The 23,275-nt window shown below is 39.7% G+C and overlaps 3 protein-coding genes across 4 annotated transcripts in view; 1 reads left to right on the top strand and 2 right to left on the bottom strand.

The window, feature by feature from the left end:
* The window catches only part of deaf1 (DEAF1 transcription factor), a 17,557-nt gene extending 10,947 nt beyond the window's left edge, over positions 1 to 6,610 (bottom strand). The window contains exons 1-8 of the mRNA XM_046038619.1: positions 6,203 to 6,610; positions 4,981 to 5,078; positions 4,021 to 4,147; positions 3,708 to 3,857; positions 2,742 to 2,881; positions 2,506 to 2,571; positions 1,884 to 1,928; positions 322 to 445 (exon numbers count right to left, since the gene is read on the bottom strand). Coding sequence (XP_045894575.1) covers positions 322 to 445; positions 1,884 to 1,928; positions 2,506 to 2,571; positions 2,742 to 2,881; positions 3,708 to 3,857; positions 4,021 to 4,147; positions 4,981 to 5,078; positions 6,203 to 6,395 — 943 coding nt within the window. The 5' untranslated portion in view covers positions 6,396 to 6,610. The remainder of the gene's footprint in view (positions 1 to 321; positions 446 to 1,883; positions 1,929 to 2,505; positions 2,572 to 2,741; positions 2,882 to 3,707; positions 3,858 to 4,020; positions 4,148 to 4,980; positions 5,079 to 6,202) is intronic.
* An 872-nt stretch (positions 6,611 to 7,482) lies between these two features.
* bet1l (Bet1 golgi vesicular membrane trafficking protein-like) lies at positions 7,483 to 14,351 on the bottom strand. Its single transcript, XM_046036391.1, has 4 exons — positions 14,210 to 14,351; positions 10,058 to 10,143; positions 9,691 to 9,747; positions 7,483 to 9,006 (listed from the first exon to the last, which is right to left on the bottom strand). The coding sequence occupies exons 1-4, from the start codon at positions 14,226 to 14,228 to the stop codon at positions 8,839 to 8,841; spliced, it is 330 nt and encodes a 109-aa protein (XP_045892347.1). The 5' UTR covers positions 14,229 to 14,351; the 3' UTR covers positions 7,483 to 8,838.
* Positions 12,679 to 23,275, top strand: part of LOC123961214 (plasma membrane calcium-transporting ATPase 1-like) — a 34,629-nt gene continuing 24,032 nt past the window's right edge. Inside the window, exons 1-4 of one of the 2 annotated variants that reach the window (XM_046036387.1) lie at positions 12,679 to 12,874; positions 16,655 to 16,790; positions 18,185 to 18,472; positions 22,415 to 22,612. In XM_046036387.1, the coding sequence (XP_045892343.1) occupies positions 18,277 to 18,472; positions 22,415 to 22,612 (394 nt within the window). In that variant the 5' untranslated portion in view covers positions 12,679 to 12,874; positions 16,655 to 16,790; positions 18,185 to 18,276. The remainder of the gene's footprint in view (positions 12,875 to 16,654; positions 16,791 to 18,184; positions 18,473 to 22,414; positions 22,613 to 23,275) is intronic. The other variant, XM_046036386.1, reaches the window with a different exon arrangement.

The raw sequence follows: 23,275 nt of genomic DNA on the forward strand, positions 1-23,275 counted from the left end.
TGATGGAAACTCCAGGACTTTCAATGAATGTTCATGTCTCATTCAGAGGATGTCCAACTGTTCATCAATATTTCATTCATTTAAATAATTAAATATCAAACTGAATTCAGTCAGTAATTGCTCTATAGGATGAGGTGACAAGAATATTAGGGTCATTTTCAAGGTGTCAAAAGGTCAAGGAATAAAAACGGTCTAATCTGATAAATGAAGGACATTTCTCCTCCTTAACTCTCAAACTTTTTAAACAAGCTGTTGTGACTGTGAGCACACGACTCCATAAAAATTAACTGATTTAATAGTCACACAAATCACACAACATACATGTGGCTCCCGGGGTCAGCGTGATGTTTTTGGTGGCAGGAAGTTCCTTTTTGGGGGGGCTGACCGGAGGCTCGGTGTCCTTCTTCCGTCTTTTGTAAGGGACGAAGAGGCGGACTGGACCAGTCTGAACCGAGCAGCGAGAGGAAACAGACAGAACGTCCAACAAACAGTGACGGTGCTTAAAATCAGAGACACTGAGATGAAAAACAACAAGAGTATGATTTCTGATTTAGGTTGGTTTTTACCAAAAGACTTCTTTCATTGAACAAAGTTGTTAAAATAAAAGCAGCAGTACAAGAACTACTAAAGCTAGTTTGGGTTTTCAATGTCTTACCCAAGGACACTTAGGCATGTGGACAGTCTTTGTGCAGACAACTCCATACTTAAAAGGCTGACCTGCCACTAGGGCTTTCACTTTCATTTGAATATGGGAAAAGAACGTACATTTAATCTGTAATCAGCTGGTGAAATTCAAAATTCTCAATGTAAAACTGAAAAGCTCTCATACTGATTTATTGACGTCCTGTAGTCCTCTGTAAACCAGATGGTTTCTCTATTCGTTAACACAAACTGTGGGAAACTAGTGAGCCGTGCGTCTGAGAGTTGATGTGAGGAAACATTTTGGGGTCAAAATCATAGATGGAAAATTGATTAAAAAGGTGAAGCCACAGTCTTAACGTAAATCTACCCTGACAACAACAACAAATCTGAAGTCGGCCGTTAGCATGTAACTCGGTGAGACAACGCAAATGAACAGAAAGTCAATTTTACAAAGTAGTTTATTGCTCTGTTAGTTCAAGTTTGTTTAAACTGTTTAGAAAAAGTGGCAGCAACCCTACTCCATAAAATATTTTTCTGCTACCACATTTGTTGTTTATTTTAAATTTTCAATTCATGAGCACTATCCCTCCCCCCAACGGTTACATGACATTTTAATGGGGAAAGTCAGAATTCAAAAAACTTCAAAGCATCAAATCTCTGGCCTCTGTAGCAGAGCTGAGATGCCGTGGCTTCTTAATGTGGTAGGACTCCATATTTCAGTCAGACTCAGGATAGGATTTTTTTTTTGGGCAACCGAAAATGACTGACGACATCCTCGTTGCTTTATATTTCCAACTCCTTTTTGTCATTTGGCTCCACTAGTCAGCAAGTGTCCCTGATTGTTACCAGTAAACACGGAGGTGGGGTGGATTAAAATAAGTCTATCCCTATTTTTGTGAAACTATCTAACTTGTACTAGATTAATCTGAAGCAAAATCAAGACTGGCCTAACGCTACAGACCGGTCTAAAATATCCAGCCCGGGTTGGGTCTCTCTGCTATATTTGAATTGGGGAATGGAAGGAGGTGTAAAGGACTAGTTGTGGCCTTGTTTGTCGACAAGTCTCTTCAGCAATCCTTACCTAATTGGCATAACGAGATGTCATTACAATGCAACTTGCTTAAAATACAAGAAGGCTGCTTAACACCATGTAATGACATCTAAATGCAGATCATAGGTTAAAACCAGGTGGAGATAATGAGGCCACAGCTACACAAAAAAAAATATTAAATTAAATTTACCATACTGATGTTTTCTGCTACCACAGTGTCTGCTTCCTTTGGACACTGAAGAGAGAGAAGCAGGGAATAAGACACAAAAACAAACTGAGTTCTACTATCTGACTGAACTGATCAGGTCAATTGTATGTTTATGACCATTATGGCCTTTCAGATAGGAAGCGATTTGCGCTGTGCTGGCTTGAACTTTGACCGCGCCATGTGTGCGAGGTCGCCGAGCAGTGCGCTGCGTTTGCGCTTTGCTCGACGCAGCAACAAACCGCTATGGCGTGGGCAAGCCATTGAAAATAATGGGTTTCACAGTGCAGCAGTGCGGTTGTCACAGTCTGTCTGAAAGGCCCATTATACAATATCATATATAAACAATGAACCAAAACAAATAATTATCTTCTTTTTGTCATCATAACTGTATATACACTATGCCTTTCTCTTGTGAATCTATTCTGTACACACAACATCTATTGCAGATCAGTATAGCTGAGCGAGAGATGGCGCTGAATGTAATGCCACGCCGATTCTTTGTCCCTGATTTTGTCCCTTCGTCATTGTTTGGGCCATTTGTCTTGTTTCTAGTGCCGTCTCTCTGTATTTAACACTAAATCTTCTCTCCGTACTTCTGACTCACCCCTGTCAGGTCATCACAGCAGGCTGCACAGGTACAGGAAGCAGCATGGGGGTTCAGGATACGCTCCTATGCACACACAAAGACAAGGTTATCCTGCAAGAAGAATTTAACTCCATCTTTCTGTTAAGAAAAATTGATTTAAATCTGATCATCTGATCTGCATGCAAACTGTAAAAGCGCTTTGTAATACTGCAGTGGTACAGTGTAGAATTACAGAAGTATTTGCGCAGTAGTACCTGTATGAGGCACAGCAGAGGTCTGCCAGCGTATCTGATACTCCTCTTCCAGTCTTTGCTGCTCGCTCTTCCCGCCAGACCTTCAAACTCAGTGGGAGTGAACCACTGCTGGTTGTGTCTGATGCAGCGACCTTTACCCCCTGAACACGACACAATACTGTCATCCCGAGTTTTACAAGTAGTTCCACTAACCATTTTAAGTAACAGCATACGTCGTCATGGAGGCCAGTTGGAGATGAGAACGAAAGTGGGTAAAGGATTTAAATGGAACGCAACTACCCGTCTTCACTTTCTTCCCAAAACATGGATAGACTGTCAGTTGTAGGATTAGCACTACATTGCTTTTTACAAATCATCAGAAATACCTGCAGACTCATTTGAATGAGTTCGGATAACTGCAATATGTAGGCACTTTGTAATTAGCTGCGTCACTTTCTGATTTAGAATTCTGTTTACAGACAAAGTTGGGAAATAATAAATCAAACAAGCCGAACAGCAATCTAAGTTAATGACATATTTCAGCAACTATCTAATAAAAAAAGAAATCTGCATGAATACTTCTGCTTTTGAATTTTTAAGTATATTTTACTGATAGTACCTTTACTTCAGTAACATTTTGAATGCAATACTTGGAATTAGTCATTTTTTTACTGACTAACTTTTTTTGCTGCTAAGTGATCTGATTACAATGTCTTCTTCTCTTAAACTGATGATTTGAGATGTTAACTTTCTTCACTTTTGTCTCCAGTGACAGCAAATGGTGATCATACTACTTTCACTTTGATTCTACAGCCATGTGTCACATTTCTATTAGCTTAATCCTAAAGCAAATATATAGATCTTATTTTCCCAAACCAGACTGGTCTGGAGGTTTAACTTCAGTAAGACTTATGTAAACCTTCTTCATGAAATGAAGATACTTTGGTTTACTGGTGGCTATATGTTACAGCCCTCGGTGTGGGTCACCTGATCCCAGTCGGTTCTTGTAGAGGACTCCACTAGTGTTCCTGCAGCGGACCGGCAGCTCGTTGTTGTAGACTGAGGGGTCCCAGTTGTACTTGGAGCAGGAGTCTTTGTCCTGGGGAGGAGTCAGCGGTGTGGGTGGAGTCTGCCGGCCTGAGGGACGCACAGGAAGACGAAACAGGCACAGATCAGTCTGAGAGAGTGATGGATCTCACTGTCTTCCAAGTTCAGGTTTGTATATTAATTTTTTTTAACAACCTGGTTCAATATGGACACCGCAGACCACCTTCTCCGTACTGTAAAAACACACACATACCTGATGCGATGGCCGCAGCAGACTTGAGGCCAGCAGCCTCCACGATGCTGCCATCAGTGTGAACTACAATCAAAGTGGCCTTCTGGGTGCTGAGACCTTCACCCAGCTGGAGGGTTGTCCTCCCACTCTGTGAGACACACAACACACACACACATACACAAACACACAGTATATACACTTGCAAAGATAGTGTTGCAGTATAGCAGGAGGCTCAGCTGTCAGCAGAGGACACTGGAAGGTACAATGATAGAGGTTCTAGTTTTTTTAAGGGGTCTTTTGAGAGGTTGAACACCTTTATGAGATTTTAGAGTGACAACACTCTGCAGCACAATTATTGGAATACAACAAATAAAGTTTACAGTCTACAGATCTGTACCTCCAGCATATGGGAGTATGAATTATGCAAAAGAATGATTCCTTTGAGGGGGCAAATAATAGAAGTTATTGTAACACAAATTACCCCATTAAAAAGTACCTGAAACCTGCCGGGCTCTGTACCGGCTGTCTATAATGGATTTTGGAAGTATGAGCAGAGTTCTGAGCTTTTATGAACAATTAACAAATTAACATTTTTGAACACTCAGGTAGTTACTTCATAGTTTCCCACTTTAATAGTGTATTTAAACACGTCTTCTTCTAGAAAACAGAAGCTCAGTTTTTAACTTAATTTGGATTAGTCCAGTTTCCAGAGTGAAAGTGTAACCAAGAGAACTTCCTGCTGCTGCGGTCTGCTGGTCTGATCACTATGTTGGGCATGTCAGAGCGAGATGAGACACTGAGGTTGTTCATGATTATTAATAATGAGAAACGTCCGTTTAATAAGGTCTGGAATGAAAACAGTAAAACTGCCTGACCTGATTATTTCTCTTGGAAGCTGATCTGATCTTACAGCACAGACTGTATATACTGAGCGAAACTGAGCATGTGCAGTACCATGACCATCAGAGTGTGTAGATTTACCAGCATATGTTCAGGGAGACTTCCTGACGTGGCAACCGTTGTGGTAAAAACGTTGTCGTCTGCAGCATGAACACCTGCCACTGTCACAGCAGTCACCTCTGATCAACAATAAGAGATTCAGATATTTTATCATCACATCTATCTTCAGATCAGTACTTCTACTGTATTATAGCTACTACAGTACCTCTGTAATGTAAGATATAATTATAATCACAGCCAAACTGGAGTGTTATGTTGACAGCATGTAGGGCTACATGGGGCAATGTGAGAAATGATAAATATCACCAGAATACCTTTTCTATAGAGCCAGAATATTGAATAAAAATCAGTAGGTACACTTTTTAGCTGGTGTGCCTGACACGCCTAAAAGGAGACTTAACAGTGATTGAAGTTAAATGAACAGCTAATTTTCTGCTTATCTCTGGGAGTGGGAGAAACCTAATACAGAATTTAACTATAGTTTGAAAAGATATTAATTTTAAATTATTATAACCTGTTCGTTATTATTCATTTTCACAGTTGTTTGGCAACCACTCATCCAGCCTGCTGACACAGCCTGGCCAGCCCTGACACACAATGTACACTCACCAAACTACATTCAATATCTGGCATTTGTATCCTATAAAATGGTGGGAAAGGCATAAATATAAAACAACCTATAAGTATAATTTTTAGTTGTACATAAATGCAATTCATCATAAAAACGATTTAAGCAAATTATAGGGTTAAGTAAAGCATTTTATCCAATCAACTAATCTCAATCTACCTCACATTGGTGGGCGGTGCGCTATCGTTTGCAGTGTAAACCAACACTAAAACTTGTAATTTTATTAAGGTTAGGTAGTTGCTTAATAATGTCTGTCATTGCCGAATTTTAAGACACTTGCTAAGTTAGAAAATGAAATATGCACGCTGTGATATATGTTGCGTTTATGCTATCAACAGGCTACAAACCTTTAAATTACACAATGATTGAACGAAGTTTAGCAACGTAAGTTACGTATTGGAAGCTGTAGCTGGTTGTTTTACTAATTGAAGAGCTGTACAGTTTCATGTGAGAATCGTTATTATCTTTAATCGATAAGTCATACATTCACCCTGCAGTAGTGTTACTCCCCGTTGAACACAGAGTAAGCTAAGTTACCAAACATTATCATCACGTTTTGTGTTTTAGCGCCACCCCGCTCAGCAGCGGCCTGCTGCTAGCTAAAGCCCGCCTTGCCTGCGAATGCCGCCTCGGCCTCGTCTGGGTTCGGTAGGGATTCGGCTCCCATGTCGATGTTTCCCGGTTCGCCCATCACGGCCATCGTGGTGACTTCGGCCTCCGACTCGGTATCCGAGCCGTTCCCCGGCGGTATGCCGATGGGCGGTTCATCCAACCCGAGTGCCTTCGTAGCCGAGTCCGCTTCGTCCATTCTTCCGCCGAACGACAAGAGCCGAATATAAACGAGCAGCCGCGGGATAGAGCGCGGTCCGAACGCAGCCGAGCCTGGTACGAACCAGAGAAGAACAGCAAACACGAAACTCGTTAACGATAATCGTCAAATATCAACAACACTTTCTAAATTAATTAGCAGGAAACGTCAGGCGAGCGAATCCGAACAGAGGACAGGAGCTCGGGCGCTCGACTGTTTGTTTTTCACGATGTCTCAGGAAATAGATGCACCGGAGACTACCGAAAGAACACGAGCCGATCCGAAGCGACACCGTACAATGCACACAGAAACACGAATCAGAAAATCTTTTTATAGACATTGTATGTTCAGTTGTACTTCAACTGACCCATATGTTTCTATTATTTACATTTATTTTCTGTTAAATTTGAAAATTGTGTTTTTATGTGCTGATGTAAAAACTCCAGAGCTGACATAAACACATACTTTGTGTTTTCATGTAAATGCACCACAGTGAAAAACACTTCTGACAAAATAGATTTGTTGAAATAAAATCTGTAGTGAAACGCTGCCTAATATAAACTAACCCCTCCAGATTTAAAAAAAAAAAAAAAAAAAGCCGCTGCTGATGCCTGTGCAGGCATCGGATTCAGATGGATCATAAATTCCTGTATCATAAAATAAATTTGAGGTCCTATTCTCTGGAGTTTTCTCAGACTAGTTTAAGATACTGCATTTCTTTTGTTTTGTTTATAGTGTGTCCATATACATGTGTATTCTCTATACTGTAGCCAGTGTGTGATTTTATTATTGTATTGTAAGTAAGCACATCCTGAGCAATGTACAATCCTGAGTCAAATTCCTCGCATGTGTACACATACCTGGCAAATAAAGCTGATTCTGGTTTCCCTATCATAAGTTTTCATGGTTTGAAACAGGAGACTATTAATTTGGTTATTAAAACAAAATTTTTACAATTGTATGATCATGATGATAAAAATACGCAGCTTTTTTAATGAAAAATAAAAGTCATAAATTTAGTACACCTCACATAATGCCCAGGAGCCAAATAAATCATGGAGTCAATCAAGTATCTCCAACAAGTTCACACAATTAAAACCATTTATTGCCCATGTATAAATAATCATTTTAAATGTCTGCTGTGGCTGATTAGCAGTCCTGACAGCGGGAATGTAAACACATATGCATAAACATGTACACGCGTTTATCCCTCTTAAATCTCCTCTCTCTTTTTTGGCTGGATATGTTGTGCGGAGACTGACAGATTGAACATGAAATTTAAAAAAAAAAAAATACAACATTTAAACTATAAATAGAACAGGTCCCAACTTTTAATGTTAATTATTAGAAGGAAACAGGCATAACCACAAACACACACTGAACTAAAACTGCTCATTAAAGCAGAGTTACTGAAAAGACAAATGTTTAAAGTTTTTTTTGTTGTTTAAAAAATAGAAACACATGTTAAAGTATGTGAGTGTTTGCATTTCACAAGAGCCATCTGCCAACTAATACAAACGTTTGTTAACGTATTGTATTAAGATGTCCAAAAAAAAATTGATTGTCAGTTCTTAAAAACTTGGCAACATCACCTGGCTTGCTTCCTGCTCTCGCCAGCAGATTGTCACCTACTGTATCCCAATTTCACACTACATCCAAATTGACAGAGTGTGCATATTATATATTAATTTAGTTTGGTCCTTTTTGGAAAGAAAATACTAAAATATGTATGCAGACGCTGACCAAACTTTGACCTTGGAATAACACTGCCAATTAAACATTCACAAAGAAAAAGCACATACTTCCCCCCTCTTGACCTCTGTGGATGTCTCACCACCAAACTTGCACTTTAATTAGATTTTTTGCAGTTTTCTTCATTTTCTTCGTGCATTGGCGTGAGATAATGGTGTACATCAACAGCAGCACACTCAAAAATCAAGAGCTTTTTTTTTTAGTATGCAATATATTTTTTGTAATTTTGTCATATTTGCAATTTGAATTGTAGCTGCAACATAAAACTTGCTTTATATTATTGTGCAGTCAGGAATTGAGACACAGCTTCTCTGTAATGAAACATGTTTTGGGCAAGTTTATCAGCCTATCACACTCAGCTGTGCCGGGGGCCATCTCCCACCTGAGCTGCATTCAGCGGGAAGAGAGAAAGATAGTACCCTATGGAAAAGCCCTGAAGTCCAAGCATGTTTTTTTAATAGACACCTGTATCTGTGGTACGACCACGCCCACAGCTTTTTCCACTTCTGAGCTGTTCGACAACCCCCAATCATCAAAATGTTTTCAGTCTCCTTTCTGTTCTCACTTTGGTGGAATAAAAAGTCTTCTTCTGTGCAGGAGAACCACAGAGTTGATTTAAACCCATCACATGTGTGTCCATGGTCTCAGCTCCACATCAGGACCAGCTCCTGGTCTGATCTGGTTTCTCCTATCAGCGCTGAATCCTGGAGACCAGGTAGTAAAACAAGAAGAAGACCAGGACCAGGCCCACAGAGACGTAGCAGAGGATGCGGCGGTTGTCTCGGCCGGATCGGACCATGGTGGAGAAACGCTTCACGCTGCCAGTCAACAGCCCCGTTGCACTCAGGAAGTTTGAGTCCTGAACGGAGAGGAGGAGAGGCAGGAAAAATATAATGAAGGGACTTTTATAAACCGCAAACTTATGAGAGAAGCAGGTCTACAGTTGAGACAACCTGTTATTTTACATCCCATTTTAGCGTGAACATACTGAAAAAAATGCATTCAAATGCAGAGGAGTTGTAGGGACGTGTCTGAAGGTCAAATCACACCAGCAGCCTTTTTGATGACGTCACTCACAGAACAGATGCACTTCAATTTGTCAATACACAGATTCTGAGAGACACGTCACTACTCGTTTTTAACGCTCAGACTTTCTTTCATCTTTTTTTTCCCCTCTTGCGCTCTTGGTGAAATGAATCTGTGATACAGTATCTACTGTAAGACCACAGTTTTGGATTGATGACAAAATATTTCACCCAGTCTATCTCACACTTTTCTGTAAGACAGCCCAAAGTAACATTGTAGAGGAGCCTTTATGGAAATAAAACAATGATCATTTTGTTGCCATTCAAAAGCTTCTTTGAGGATTTAAAAGTGTACTTTTGTAAATGGGAGGTAAATAAAATCAGCCTAGAGGGGGAGGGGCTTGCACTATCCAATTAAATTAAATTAGAAACCAGTTCTCTCCAAAGACATGGCGCGTAAATAAAAACAAAAGCTAATTATACTTTTCTATATGGCTTTGTAGACCGGAAGGACTCACCATGCCGTCCAGGTACTCGTTCTGATCATCAGCTTCTCTATCGATGTCGTATGCAAGCTGTCAGATTCAGAGACAAGACAGGCAGGTCTCAACCTTATGTTTTTATTATTTATTAGAAAAGGGATGATTAACGACATCAAATTTAAACATAGAATCAAACTACAGACAAAAAAAGAGAAAACAAAAGCAGATTTTGGGAACATACAACAAATGCAAGTCAATTTTTATTTATATACTGTATATATACTGTATATATATATATATATATATATATATATATACACACACAAACACACACACACACACACACACAAATGTATTAGAAATTATGAAACTGGTGTATAAAGAGTGGTTGGTTGTGACTCACAGATTTCAGTCTGGAGACTTTGGTGGCCAGGTTCTCAGCCAGCCGTTTGTTTTCAGCATCCAGCATGTCGTCCACAGAGCCATGACCTGGAAAACGCACAACCACATCAGATTAGAAATGAAACAGTGGTTAAAGTACTAACTTTGTGCAGCCATTTGTTGTAGACATTAGGTTTCCATGTAAAGTCCACACTGGGTTCTGCATTCATTTACAAATGTGAGATTTATAATTAAATAAATACAGCAAAGTCTTGGGTCCTCTGTAACACTTCAATCAGGTGCTAAACCTGTTAACACTTTGAACTCATATGTAAACTAGTTTCTTAGGAAGGTTCATAGAAAGAAGTATATAATCTGGTACTAATTATAGGGAAAATTGAATAATTCATTTGAATCAATAGGTTGCATGTTACACTGCATGTCAGCAGAACATAAGAAAATGTATCATTTTAATTTAAATAGATTTGTCGGTTTTCCAATCAATGTGGATTTAACAGTTCTTAAAAAAAAATCATTTAATAATAAATAGCTGCTAATGAACTCTACATCCCGTAAAACTTCATTTAAAAGCCTAGTCCCAATAAGATGCCTTTCACTTTACAGGCCCAGTGTAGCTACACGTTTTGACAAATAAATGCAGGTCTCAATTAGACGCCTGGTCTGTTTTTTAAAGACACAAAAGATCAGTCATTCTCCAAAATTTGGTTAATTTTACAGAAACAATTAAGATTTAGACGAAAAAAGCCTATTTTTTATACAAAATAAGAAATATTCATACTGGTTGAAATAAACATTGTTTCTGAATGAGAGTTGTGTGTGAAAAGAATTAAGGGCCTGTCCCATATAGGGAGTCCCTCCCCTTCTGATGGACCACCATGGTACCTTATTTCGGAAAAAATATATAAGGTAGTCAACGTGAGAGACAACTAATTTTTTGATCCTATTTTGCCCTGAATTACACATATGACGTTTGTCAATTTAAAATATACATTTGAAAGTCAAGAAAGTTGCACTTTGTTGTAAAACTGACTGAAAATACATAAAGACCACACACACAAAAGTTGTGTATGATAATGTTACTGAAGCAACATCAAAGACATTACATGAGAAGATGGATTAAACACATCAGGCAAAATACATTTCTGCATGGAACATAGCTAAATTACCTATAGTAGCAGATTACTCCTGCACAAATGGAGCCCAGGGCCCAGTTGTTCAAAAGTATTCTTATCATATTTTGGCTATGGATTGGATCAAATCTTGGAAATGGGTTTTCTAAAGAAAAAAAGTATTCTGAAATTGGATCAGATTACCTAATCCAATCCTGGTTTTGATCTGTATCAAACCATCATGTTGGGGTTGTTTTAAACTTTTTAGTAGGATTGGGATCCTTTTGATCGAAAAAACAGAACATTCCAACAGAAGGTGGATTCAAGGTGGATTTTAGGAACAAAATGTCTTTCCAAATAATACAACATTTTTATCATGTAGTAGCAAATCTACACATTGTTTATATTTTGCACTTGATTTGTTTAAACTTTATAGTGACAAAGTAGATGAAGTAGACATTACCCATAAGCCATTCAGTACAGTGAAGTAAAAAATATAATAATTCCCCGAACGGCTGTCAATACCAAACAAAATAATGTATTTAATTTCAACTGTAACTTATCACTGTACATCAGTGGTTCTCCAACTTTTTCATGTCAAGGACCCCTACACTGACACAAATTAGACCAGGGTCCCCCATTTGATAAGATTTTGTCCCAGGGTCATCCCATCTGACAGGATTTTGGCTTTTAGATGTTTTATTCCAAAAAGTGTATAAAATTCATGACCAAAATAGTCATAGCTTCACTATGGAACTTACGGATGGACGTACTGAAAAGAAATTATTCCTTTTTGCTGGGGTTCCCCTGGATCCCCCTCAAGCACCCCTGGGGGTCCCTGGACCCCACTTTGAGAACCACTGCTGTATATTAATTACAAAAAGGCACAATTATCAGAGGTTAACCATTCAAAAGTAGTTTGTAACAATTGCATCCCTTATTGCAGGTCCAGTCAGTCCCTCATTCTGAGATAGCCTCTTGAATGTAAAAGCTGCTCTCTAAACTCGGAATGATCTTTATTTTAACTATTGGACAACACGTGCTCAAAACATCCAATGTGCATTTGTGAATAATGTATATTTGTTTGTTTTCTTGGATTTGTTGTGGGTCTGACAGTTGAAAGAAATTGAAAATGGGAGGAAAACTTTTTGTCCTTTTACTGTGCATTTTCTGTCTCTTCAAATAACAGTGACCCCACACTGGCTGTTCTACCTGTTGGTCTTTATAACATTAAACGCCTATGTTGTGACATGTAGTCCCACAACACTGGAAATCCGGATTTGGTACTCCTGACAAGTTTATATCTGGATCAGGGTGATCCTAAAGTCTATGGGGTGATCCAATGCAATGTTGGTTTGAAAAACTGGTGCTAAAGTAAAATGGATTACGTGATCCTGGATAGCAAATCCATGAGCAAAATGGGATTTCCAAATCCGGATCATTCTGATCCAGATAAAAAGATTTTTAACAACTGGACCCACGTCCCTCCCCAACTGCCCGGGGTTTCCCGATCTCTGCAGCAGGGTTTTACACTGTGGAAGTATTGGCGCCCATTTAATTCCCTGCTAAGGGTTAATTTACGGTTATAAGCCATAAACATAGCTTTACAGAAATGTTATGTTCTACAGATTTATTTAGTAAGTAATAAATGTAGTTAAGAGAGATAGTTAAACAGCCCACTAATCCAAAGGCGCAACCTAATGTCAATGGTAAGTCAACTAATGTTAGCTGAACTTAATCCGTCATTATTAACAATTAAGTTAACGTTACTGCATAGAGAAGTTAACGTTTTATGACAATCACGAAATCTGTATGATCTAAACTAAACTTGAATTACAAAAATTTCGTCGACATTAGGCTGAGAAAAAAACAATATCGTTACATGTTGAGTGTGAAACGGTTAAATTTCTCCAATGCTATTAATGTTAGCGGAATTGCCATTAACTTTAGCTAACGTTAATGTTAGGTTACGTTAATCTAACCAATGTTCACAACCAAAGTAAAATAACTAAGTTCACTTAAACCATGTGTCGGCCCACTATTTGATAAAGACTTGGCTTTATATTAATAAATTAGAATTCCTAGTAACGTTAGTCTTGAATTTCCCTCGGTTAATGTTGAATTTCCCTCGGGATAAATAAAGTATCTATCTATCGTTATGTATATTATATTATATATTATTAGTTCTATATTATTTAATTAGTAGTATATCATTTACAGAGTAAATTCACGCTAAATGAGTGAGAGATTATCACATTTCTACCTAACGTTAAAGATCAGGCACATTGTTAACTGTCAAATGCGGATTCTCATTGGCCCCAGACCGTTAGCGAACATTAGTTAAGTTACAGTCCCCCCCCCCGTTTTGGGGGTTTGGATTCAGGTTAAGTTTTGGTGTAGAAGATAAGAAGATAAGATAGGGGTGCCGGTGGACTGTAAATTACTACCGGTGATCTGACGATTTATGTTTCTTTGTCAAAAAATGCTACCCTAATGCAAATCGATAGCGTCCAAGTTAACCCTACCCAATGCGGATGCAAACAGTAGCACATCTCGATAGTTAACAGTTACCATAAATCGTCAAAACACCGGTCATGTTAACGTTTGTTCTAGTCTCTCTAAACAAACCTTAACTTACAAAAAAGTTAAGCAAGCCAACTTTGTCGCTCACTACTAAACAGGAAGGGACTCTCTTGTATTTTAAGCTGGTTATGCATATATTAACAATCTTATCGCTTGCGGAAAAAAATTTGTGGAATTTTGTGGACTGAGGGAGTAAACATTTCCGGTCCATAGCAGTCAAACAGCTACGAACTAAACAGCTAAACTCCTCAGCTATACTAGTTAGCCTGCTAGCTGATCTCAGGGCTTGTCTTCGGGTCAAAGTGAACTACAGATCCAGACACTAGTTAAACACGCAGCTAATCTGTCGTTTAGGTTATACACTCCATCACAACGGCTGTAACATTGGCTCTTTACTGCTGGAGACGACTAAGTTAACTGTCAAACACTTTAGAAGTGAGTACGTGTCCAAAAAGCAATACCTCTGTTCCAGTCCGCCATGTTGGTGAGTGACGTCACGATCAGCTGTGTACAGGGTTGATAGATGCACGTGACAATCCCAAAGGGGGAGTCGCCTGGGTCGCCACGAAGCAAACAGTTGGGGTTTGCGTCTTCTTCATTGTTCTTTCACGGCGTTGGCATCCAACTTAAATGGTGCATTACCGCCACCTACTGTACTGGAGTGTGGACCCCGACATAAAAAAACAATAACAATAACAAAACGAAAAATAAATTATATCCTTTCTGCCAATCCCGTGTCCCTGAAGAACCCAACTAAAGTGCACTAATGTCATTTAATGACTTTCCCAGTAAGTCTGTAAGGGAATTCCTTAGAAACCCAAACCTTCTTCTTATTTATCCTTTCCCTCTCGTTCAAAAACCACATGTTCCACAGACTAGCAATAACAATGGACTAAAAATACTTTCACAAAATTCACACCTAACTTACCCGATATGTGCTTACCCATAATATGTAAGTACTTATTTAACTCATAGTGTCCAATTCTTAGCCTAATAATTTCCTGCCTTCCCATTTTCTTTCAGTGACCCTCCCTGTCCCAACCTTTCGTTGAATGCAATATAAACGTCTCCCTTTCTTCTCTTCATTCTTACGCACCTGCCACCTTTTATTAATTTTCGACCAGATTTGTGGCTTAGCTTCTGCTTTACTTAATTGCTATTTCGACAGTTTCCCGTTTACTAGCTTGTTTAGCCAATCTATCTACAATTTCATTCCCCTTCCCCCCTACATGTGCTCGAACCCATGTAAACTTTACCCTAATCCCCATCTGACAAACCCGCGAGGGAAGTTCTACTACCTCATATGCAATGTCCTGTTTTGATTTTGACTTGAATGATTGCAAACTCTTTAGAACTGCACTAGAGTCTGAACCAATTGTAACCTTCGCTGGTTTAACTTATTCTACCCACTACAGTGCCAACCAAACACCCACCAACTCCACAGTAAATACTGATAAATTATCAGGCATTTTACAGGGTTTCAAAGGATTAAAACAGAAAAGCAGGTGGATGTGTAGTTTGCACTTTGTTTTTTGGATCTCGGACTGGTGACTGCGTTGCACAGATCATTACTGGTCCTGATACCCTGAACTTTTTCAGACAGCATTTTGTTTTGCTGTTGTTATTACAGCTTACAGTAACAATATAATGTGGTAGAGATATAAGGTATCCTCCAACAGTAATAATGGTAAATGCAGGAGATAGGAGATAGTCTTGCAATTCATAACTTGAGTGTGTACTGTGTGTGTGACCACTGGATGGCAGCAAACACACACAGACACACTGTACAGACAGACTGGGGAGCTGATCCCAGGTTAACTTGCCCAGAGTGTTAACTAACTAGTTTGATAACTGAACCAATTCACCCAAAATAAGTTTATCAAACATGTTTATTTCACAGACTTCAATATTCTGTTTGAGATTAATTTGTTTATTTAAACTGTAGCAATCTCTATTTTCATCACCAATCATCCGATTTGTAATATGCAGTTTGCACTTGAAAAAAAATGTGTGTCAGAAATTTGTTTCAGCAATGATTTTGTGGCATCATGAATCCAGAGCTCTGATAGGCTGGTGGATGTGTGTGGGGGTGTGGCCAATCCTTGACTGATCTGTCCACTGAGGCCTTAAACTTCTTCTTTGCTCGTATTTAGAGTGTGGGGTCAAAGGTCAATCTTGCTCAGTGTGAAGACACTATCATGCAAATGTGAAACTGTGATATCACTGTGTGTGTGTGTGTGTGTGTGTGAGAGAGAGAGTTAATCCTCCTATATGTCTATGTACTGTAATCCACCTGTTTGTGTGTGTGTGTGTGTGTGTGTGTGTCACGTGTGTGTGTGTGCCACCTGATGTCAGCCTACATCACTGCTTCTCAAAAGGTGGGGGGAAGGGAAGTGTGTGTGAGTTTTATGTGTGACAAAAAAAAAAACATTAGTGAACAACAACTAATGCAGGCAAAGCACAGAGAAGATGATAGATTACAGTTAGCGGGTTGTTTGGATGTTGGATCTTGCGTCCTTAGTTGTAGCCTTTGACTCCCTTGTCTTTTAAGTCAGTTTAGAGCTGATGTGTTCCTCAGCAGGAGTGGCTGCAGCAGCAGGTTTACACCTGGTGTGTGTAGACCCGGTCTGTGATTCTGTGTAGACCTGGTGTTTGAGACCTAGTCTGTGTAGACGTGGTGTTTATAGACTCTCAGCAGGAGGAGCTGCAGCAGTAGTCTCTCTGCCACTCACTGAAGCCACAGATTGTCTAATTAGATTAAGCGAGGCTTTCCTCAGATAATCATTTAGCCAGCTCCTGTTTTTTCCTCCGATGGAGCGCCGCTTGTGACTGTGAGCTTGCTGAAGGTCAAACAAAATTTCTGAACAACAGGCTGGTTTTGGGAGTAAATTGCGGTCTTGGGGCAGGTCTGCAGACTGCCGGCTGAGGAGCTGTGGCTGGGTTATGGGCTTTTTCTGGAGCTGTGAGACCGACGCTGCACAGAGTAATCTGACTGCCACTAATACCTGCTGCTGCTAACAGGAGACGATGGGGGAAGTTTTTGTAAGTAAAGCCTTTCTTCTCCTAAGTGCTGCAGTAATGAAATTATGTTTGATCAGAAATGTCTTTGAATAGTGTTTTTTTTTTTTTTTTTTTTTTAAGCCTGAACGTGCTTGGTCAGTGTAGTGGGCTGGCTGCTGAGTTTATTCATCTCTTTCACACTGCTACAGCTTGTATAGTTTCATGTACTGTGATGGTTTATTCAGTTGTAACTGATCAACATCTTTAGATCAACATGATGTAAAGATTTATTATCGCTCTGTGTTTCCTGTTGTAAACTGAAACTCTTTGTGTTTTTGGACTGTTGGTTGCCATCACTAACGTAGATTATGTTTTGTACAGAGCAGCAAAGCTTTATCCACCAATTTGGCTGTCATGACTTCTGTTCAGCATGCTCACCTCTGAGTTTTCTTTCTCTCCATCAGCCTTAAACAGGCTGCTTCTGTGTTGCTCAGATTAAGCCTTGGCTGACTGATTGACACAGATTACAGCTGAAGGCACAGAGGTCACAACTTGTGAAGAACAAATATAAAGGCTTTCCGTTCACCCACCAGCAGCCACAAACACAATACTCTACACCACATACAGATATCTATTCAGACTCTGTTCAAAGTGAATCAGTTAAAATGTAATTTTTTTTTGAACTGCAAATGGAGAACAGAGCAGTCTGCTAGATGGAGGTTTGATCAGGTCTGTCAGGTCTTGCTTCACAGTTACCTGGTTTATGGAAGGCTTTTCACTCATGGGTGAAACGAGCGATGTAACAAGCATGATGCTAAAAATTTAACAAAATGGTTATTAAATACTTTTTTCTAATGACACTGATTAAAGTTGTCATATAGAGTAGGGTCATGCCACAGTTTGACACTGGAATACAGTGGCTTGTTGCTCCGAACGTCACTTTATTGATTATTTCATTTGTAATCCTCCCCACATTTGCCATTTGATGTATATCAATATTGGCAAAATATTGCATAGGTTCCACTATATTGCCTAGCCAGAGTTCCCCCTGCGTAATCCCACCCCACAAACATTCACTAACCATCCATCCATCCATCCATCCATCGTCAACTGCTTATCCTGCGTACAGGGTCGCGGGGCATTCACTAACGACCAAAATAAATATTGTTTCTTTATGATGATCTACCTGCTATTTCAAATCCTCCACAATTTCAGGAATATAATTCTGGTAGAGAAGCGCCCCCCCCAGAAAATCTGAATTTGTGGAGGAATTTATGTGTAATTGTATGTAGTTATAGTGAAAAACCCCACATTCCATATATTTTATGTATAATCATGCCCTTTGTGTATTAATATTTCTAAATATTTCCCCTACAGTTACTTACTCTTTTCCCATGAGATCTCTGAAATGACCTGATCAATTTATCCCCCTACAGTCACAGAGTCCCCATCAGGAGAGATCTAGACCTCAGGCTGACCACTGACTCTGTGTTTTTCGGGAAGACCTGTGTCGAGTCCCACAGGAGACATGGCCACCAACTCTTTTCGTGGGTCGAAACATGGCCGACGTGGCGAGGCCAACCACGAGGTGGACTTCAGCTGCTCACTACAGGAGCTGCGCTCCCTTATGGAGTTAAGAGGAGCAGAGTCACTGACCAGGATCCAGCAGAGTTACGGAGATGTAAACGGTCTGTGTGCCAGACTTAGGACATCTCCTGTGGAAGGTAAATATGTTCAACAGGCTGATGGCCAGCTGGAGCCACACAGAACCAGAAAAGTTCAACCACAGGCAGTGTTATGCTCCACTCGAAATACAGTTTGGTGTTTTTTTTCAGAGCTACTGTGGTATGTAATGATGTTTTAGGCCCCTTCACCAGTGACTCACAAGCCTTTCCTCTGGCATGGACACCATTAAACCAACGGAGGGCATACTAGGTTTAGTCTGGCTTGAGGGACTTTTGACTGTGTAATGGCCAAAGTCAACTGTGACCTGCAGTCTCTGTTGATCCCGCTCTGCTCTCCGTCAGCTTCAGGACAGTATGAGACAAACACAGCATGTTCCAGTCTGTAAATACTACATTTGAATTAGGAAACATTCAAATGGAGGGTTCACAGCAGCGAGGGCAGTATATGATATTTATGTTGTTGTTTTTTAAGGCAGGTTTATTAATTTGAAGGGGTCTAAAGTTTGATAAAAGGCTTTAAAGATGTCAGAAGGAAGTCATTTAGCACTTTGTTAGGATTGTACAACATCAACATTAAGCTGAGAAGAAGCTTTTCGGGATGTTAAGAAAATCACAGCAGATATTAGCCAGATATAACAGATCACAGTAAATGCAGTGTCAATGTAATTTTACAATTCAGTGTTTCTGCTATCAGTTACATTCATTTCATTACAGGGGGCTGCACTATGTAAGGCGATGGGAGGCCTTTACTATGAAACCAGATGGGATGAGAGTAACATTTATAGTTAGCTAACATTACCTAAAGTTGACTGAATATTATTTTCCCAAAAGTAGGTTTACACATTTCCATCAATTAAAAACAAACATTTAGCAATTGAAGTAAAAACCACACAAGTTTCACACAATGAGGTAGTAGCAGTATGCAGATCTTAAATTTGGGAAAAGGCTCAGTACTTTTAAGCTGTAGATACCTTTTTACCAAGTTTACTCTCAGACCAGCATTAAATGTTGTCCTGCGATTCAATCCGGCTGCAAAATTTGTTGCGTCACCTGACCAACAACAGTTAACAATCTTGAAAAAGCAAGCACAGAAACAATAGTTAATGTTGTTGAGGTAGTGGTGCTCATTGTGTCTGATAAGCATGTAAAGCTTTTCTACATGTTGACCTCAGTGACCTCTACTGAACCCCGGAGGGCGGGGGCCGGGGATCAGCGGTCGGTGTGTCCTGTGCTCTAATGCAGAGGATGACCAGAGGAGTTTTGTGTTTTACTTTAAATGCTAAACTTAGACTCCGCAACCCTGCTGTGACTGCAGGTTTAGACACAGAACTGGCCTTTTAATTCACATCCTTCTGTTTGTAGGTTTTAGCAGTTTTCTTACAAACCAGAAGTTGATAATTTTCCAAATAAATTTTTAGATTGATTGCAATCCATCTATGAACATATTGGTTTCAGTTCATTTATAAAAGCCTACATACAAAGATAAAGTCCTTCACAGTGAAGATTATCCAAACTTTATTGTTTTAGTAGTTCTGCTATGATGTTGTGTTCCCATGGTCTGTCTCATACTGACCTACAGAGTGTCTAAGTGGACTCAATATGTCTTGGTGGACTCAGTATGTCTAATACGTCTGCCCTTTGACATTTTCCTCCTCATCATTAATTCATTTAGTCTGTCCATCTTGCACGCGCTCAGTAAACACCTTCCGCGTTTTGACTCCTGCTGACAAAGAGGTAAAATGTCAGCAGCAGCTTGAAATCAGTGGAAAATCCATCACACTGCTTTCCTCCTCCGTGTGTGGCTGTGGTAACAGCTGGGGGGCAGATCTGTTAACTTTCAATCCTGCATGCTCAGTCCTCTGCTCACTGAGTTTAATTTTCAGACGACATGAATAGAAGTGCCGGGCTACAAACCTGTTCAGACTGACTGAGTCTTTGTGCAGCAGCTGCAGTGTGTCCAATGGTATGGCATGTCCTAACATGTTTTACTCCACTGTGAGGAAACCAGTCTGCACCCTGCTCTCACACAACTCCACACTACTGCACAGAGACATAAACACCAGACTTGTGTCATTTCAAAAAAAATAAACAAGCTTGAACCTTGTTTCATTCAGTTTCTATCCCTAATTTACTTCCTTTACCTCTGCTCCATGGTAACCACCGTTCTTCATTTCTTTAACAACCAGTTGTCAGACTTCTGTGAAAACCGAAATATAAATATCAGGATGTACAGTATGTGTATAGGATAGAGCTTTACACCCGTTTAGTATAAGCTTGTACCTAATGTTCTCAACCATGGAAAAGTAGGTAGTAATGACGTAGAGCTAATTAACATTACTAATTTAGCTAACGTAACAGCCAATAAATGTGCTGTACAGGGGAGATGATAGATAGCGCTAAAAGCCTTCACTTTACCAGCAGTTGGGGAAACTACAGACTTTTATTAACCGACACTGGCCTACAACGCACATTTTCTACCAAACTGAAAGCTAATATTTTCCTCCGCTAACTTTCACCATCATGTTCTGCTGCTCGTTCTCTCTGATTTGCTTGGTTATATATATATATATATATATAAATAATACACCCAGGGAAGAAGACATTCAACATATCACAACTCTGTCTCAGGAGAAGAGCAGAAAACTCACTGAGCCTAGTGTGTGGCTGGTTAAATGGCTGCAGATTGAAGGTCACGCCCAAGTACACCTGTCTACCATCAGCCCATCCCCATGCCATCAACCCATGTGAAAACCACAACCCACACACCCAACACACACTCACTCTGGGTGCTCACCCATCTAACATCTGTCTGTTCTAACCATATTCACAGCTTAATCTTTGTTGTAAAAAATTTGTATTTAAATTGAGTAAAAAACAATGTCATACTGAATGACAATATATTGCTTATGCTCTAGCTCAGGGGTCGAGAAATAAGTCTGACATCGGGCCAAATTTCTTTTAAGCCGTTATTTGGCGGGCCACAACATTATTTCAGTCGAATTATTTCAAACCCTTGCATACTCATGCGCACGTTTAGCTCAGTCAGTAGAGTGCGGATTCCCATTGGAGGAGTTGTAAGATCGTTCCCGAAATCTTGCGGACTTCTTTTTTTCTCCCCTGTTAAACAAATTGATAAGGACACTATTTCACATACTGCAATAAAGCATGTGCCGCAGTGCGTGTGTGTCCCAGCGTTTGATCGGCATTCATAAACCTATGGACACTAATTTTCATTTTCCTGAGGAAATTCAGTGGAAACCAATCACGTTTACGGATGGCTTTTTTCCAAAGGTGTGTCAAGTAAGCCAGAGTCTCTTTCGAATGTCCTTCAGAACTTCAAAGTAAAAGCTCTCAATGAACTCAACATGAAGCATTGCTTCAAAAAACGTTCCTGCGCTTTAATTTTGGAGGCACAATCACTTAAGAGGAAGTGATTATGAGAGTAACTGTTGCTGTCATGACTGAGATTTATTTCAGCATCAGCCACTATAAATTTATTCATTTTTTATTTTTCTGCTATCAAAGCATATTATTATTATATTAATATTATTACTGGCCATGGGCCGCCTATTGCCAACCAATGCTCTTTATTGGAAAAGCTGGCAGATATAACCTTCTACATGTCTGCTTCATCATTTTAGACAGATTTACCCAAAATATGTGACAGATTTGGGATTATCTAAAATTTAAAATAAACTTTTGTGAGTGAGATCAAAGTTACAACAATATGAGATTGTAAATATGGAGACAATAATCAGATTATTTAACTTTCTATTTTATCCTGCATTGCTAATAACTATATGACACATATTTGTCAGTGAAATCACTAATTTATAATTTTGGATTTGTCCTTCAGAGTATAAGACGTGAAGAGGTTAGGATTAAGGATTATCTTGATCAACAGATGTTAGAAGTTTAATGTTTAAGCTAGGATCACAGGAGGACATTTCTCTGATGTTGCCTTTGTGTCTCATACTGCAGGCTTAGATGGATCCCCGGAGGACATCGACAGAAGGAAACAGGTGTTTGGACAGAACCTCATCCCTCCTAAAAAGCCAAAAACCTTTGTGCAGTTAGTGTGGGAAGCCCTCCAAGATGTCACGCTCATCATCCTGGAGGTGGCAGCCATCATTTCACTAGGCCTTTCTTTCTACCACCCGCCCAGTGCTGAGAGACAGAGTGAGTTAATTGTTTGTTTTTTTTAAATTCACTCTTATTTGTTCAAATGAACCATTTACATCTTCAGATTAGTCTCTTTCTGTAACTTTTCATCACAAGCCTGTGTGTAACCAGGCGTCGCAAAGATGAGCTTGTTTCAATATTATGTAGCTGCAGTACCGGAGGCTGCAGTTTCAGGAACCCCGCAATCCTAGCTGGCAGTATCAAAGTAAACAAGGATCCTAGAAATGCAGTTCCAGTCCTAGGATTGCAGTCCTGAAACTGCAGCCTTCGGTACTGCAACTACATACTACTCGCTTGTTTACTGGGACCTTGTGGTGAGACATTAGCAGAGCTGTCAGGTGATTAGAAGGTCAGAATGTGTTTCCTGTTTTTCTGTCTCATCATTGGGCTTCAGTCAAGCTTTCGGTCTGAGACATGAATCCAATGCGGAAGTCCAGCAGGGGGCGACTCTTCTGGTTGCAAAAAGAAGTCCGGCTCAATTAGAAATAATGGCAAAATGACACTACTTCTCAGCTGATTTATTACCTCAGTAAACACTTTCATAAAGAGTTTATGGTCTCAGTCGCTAGTTTCATGTCTTCTTCAATACAACATGATGTTCATTTAATAGATTATGTACCCATTTAGAGGGAAATAGACTATAAGGCAGAGTATACTCAG

This window comes from Micropterus dolomieu, linkage group LG22, assembly GCF_021292245.1.
Source record: "Micropterus dolomieu isolate WLL.071019.BEF.003 ecotype Adirondacks linkage group LG22, ASM2129224v1, whole genome shotgun sequence".
NCBI classification, from domain to species: Eukaryota; Metazoa; Chordata; class Actinopteri; order Centrarchiformes; family Centrarchidae; genus Micropterus; species Micropterus dolomieu.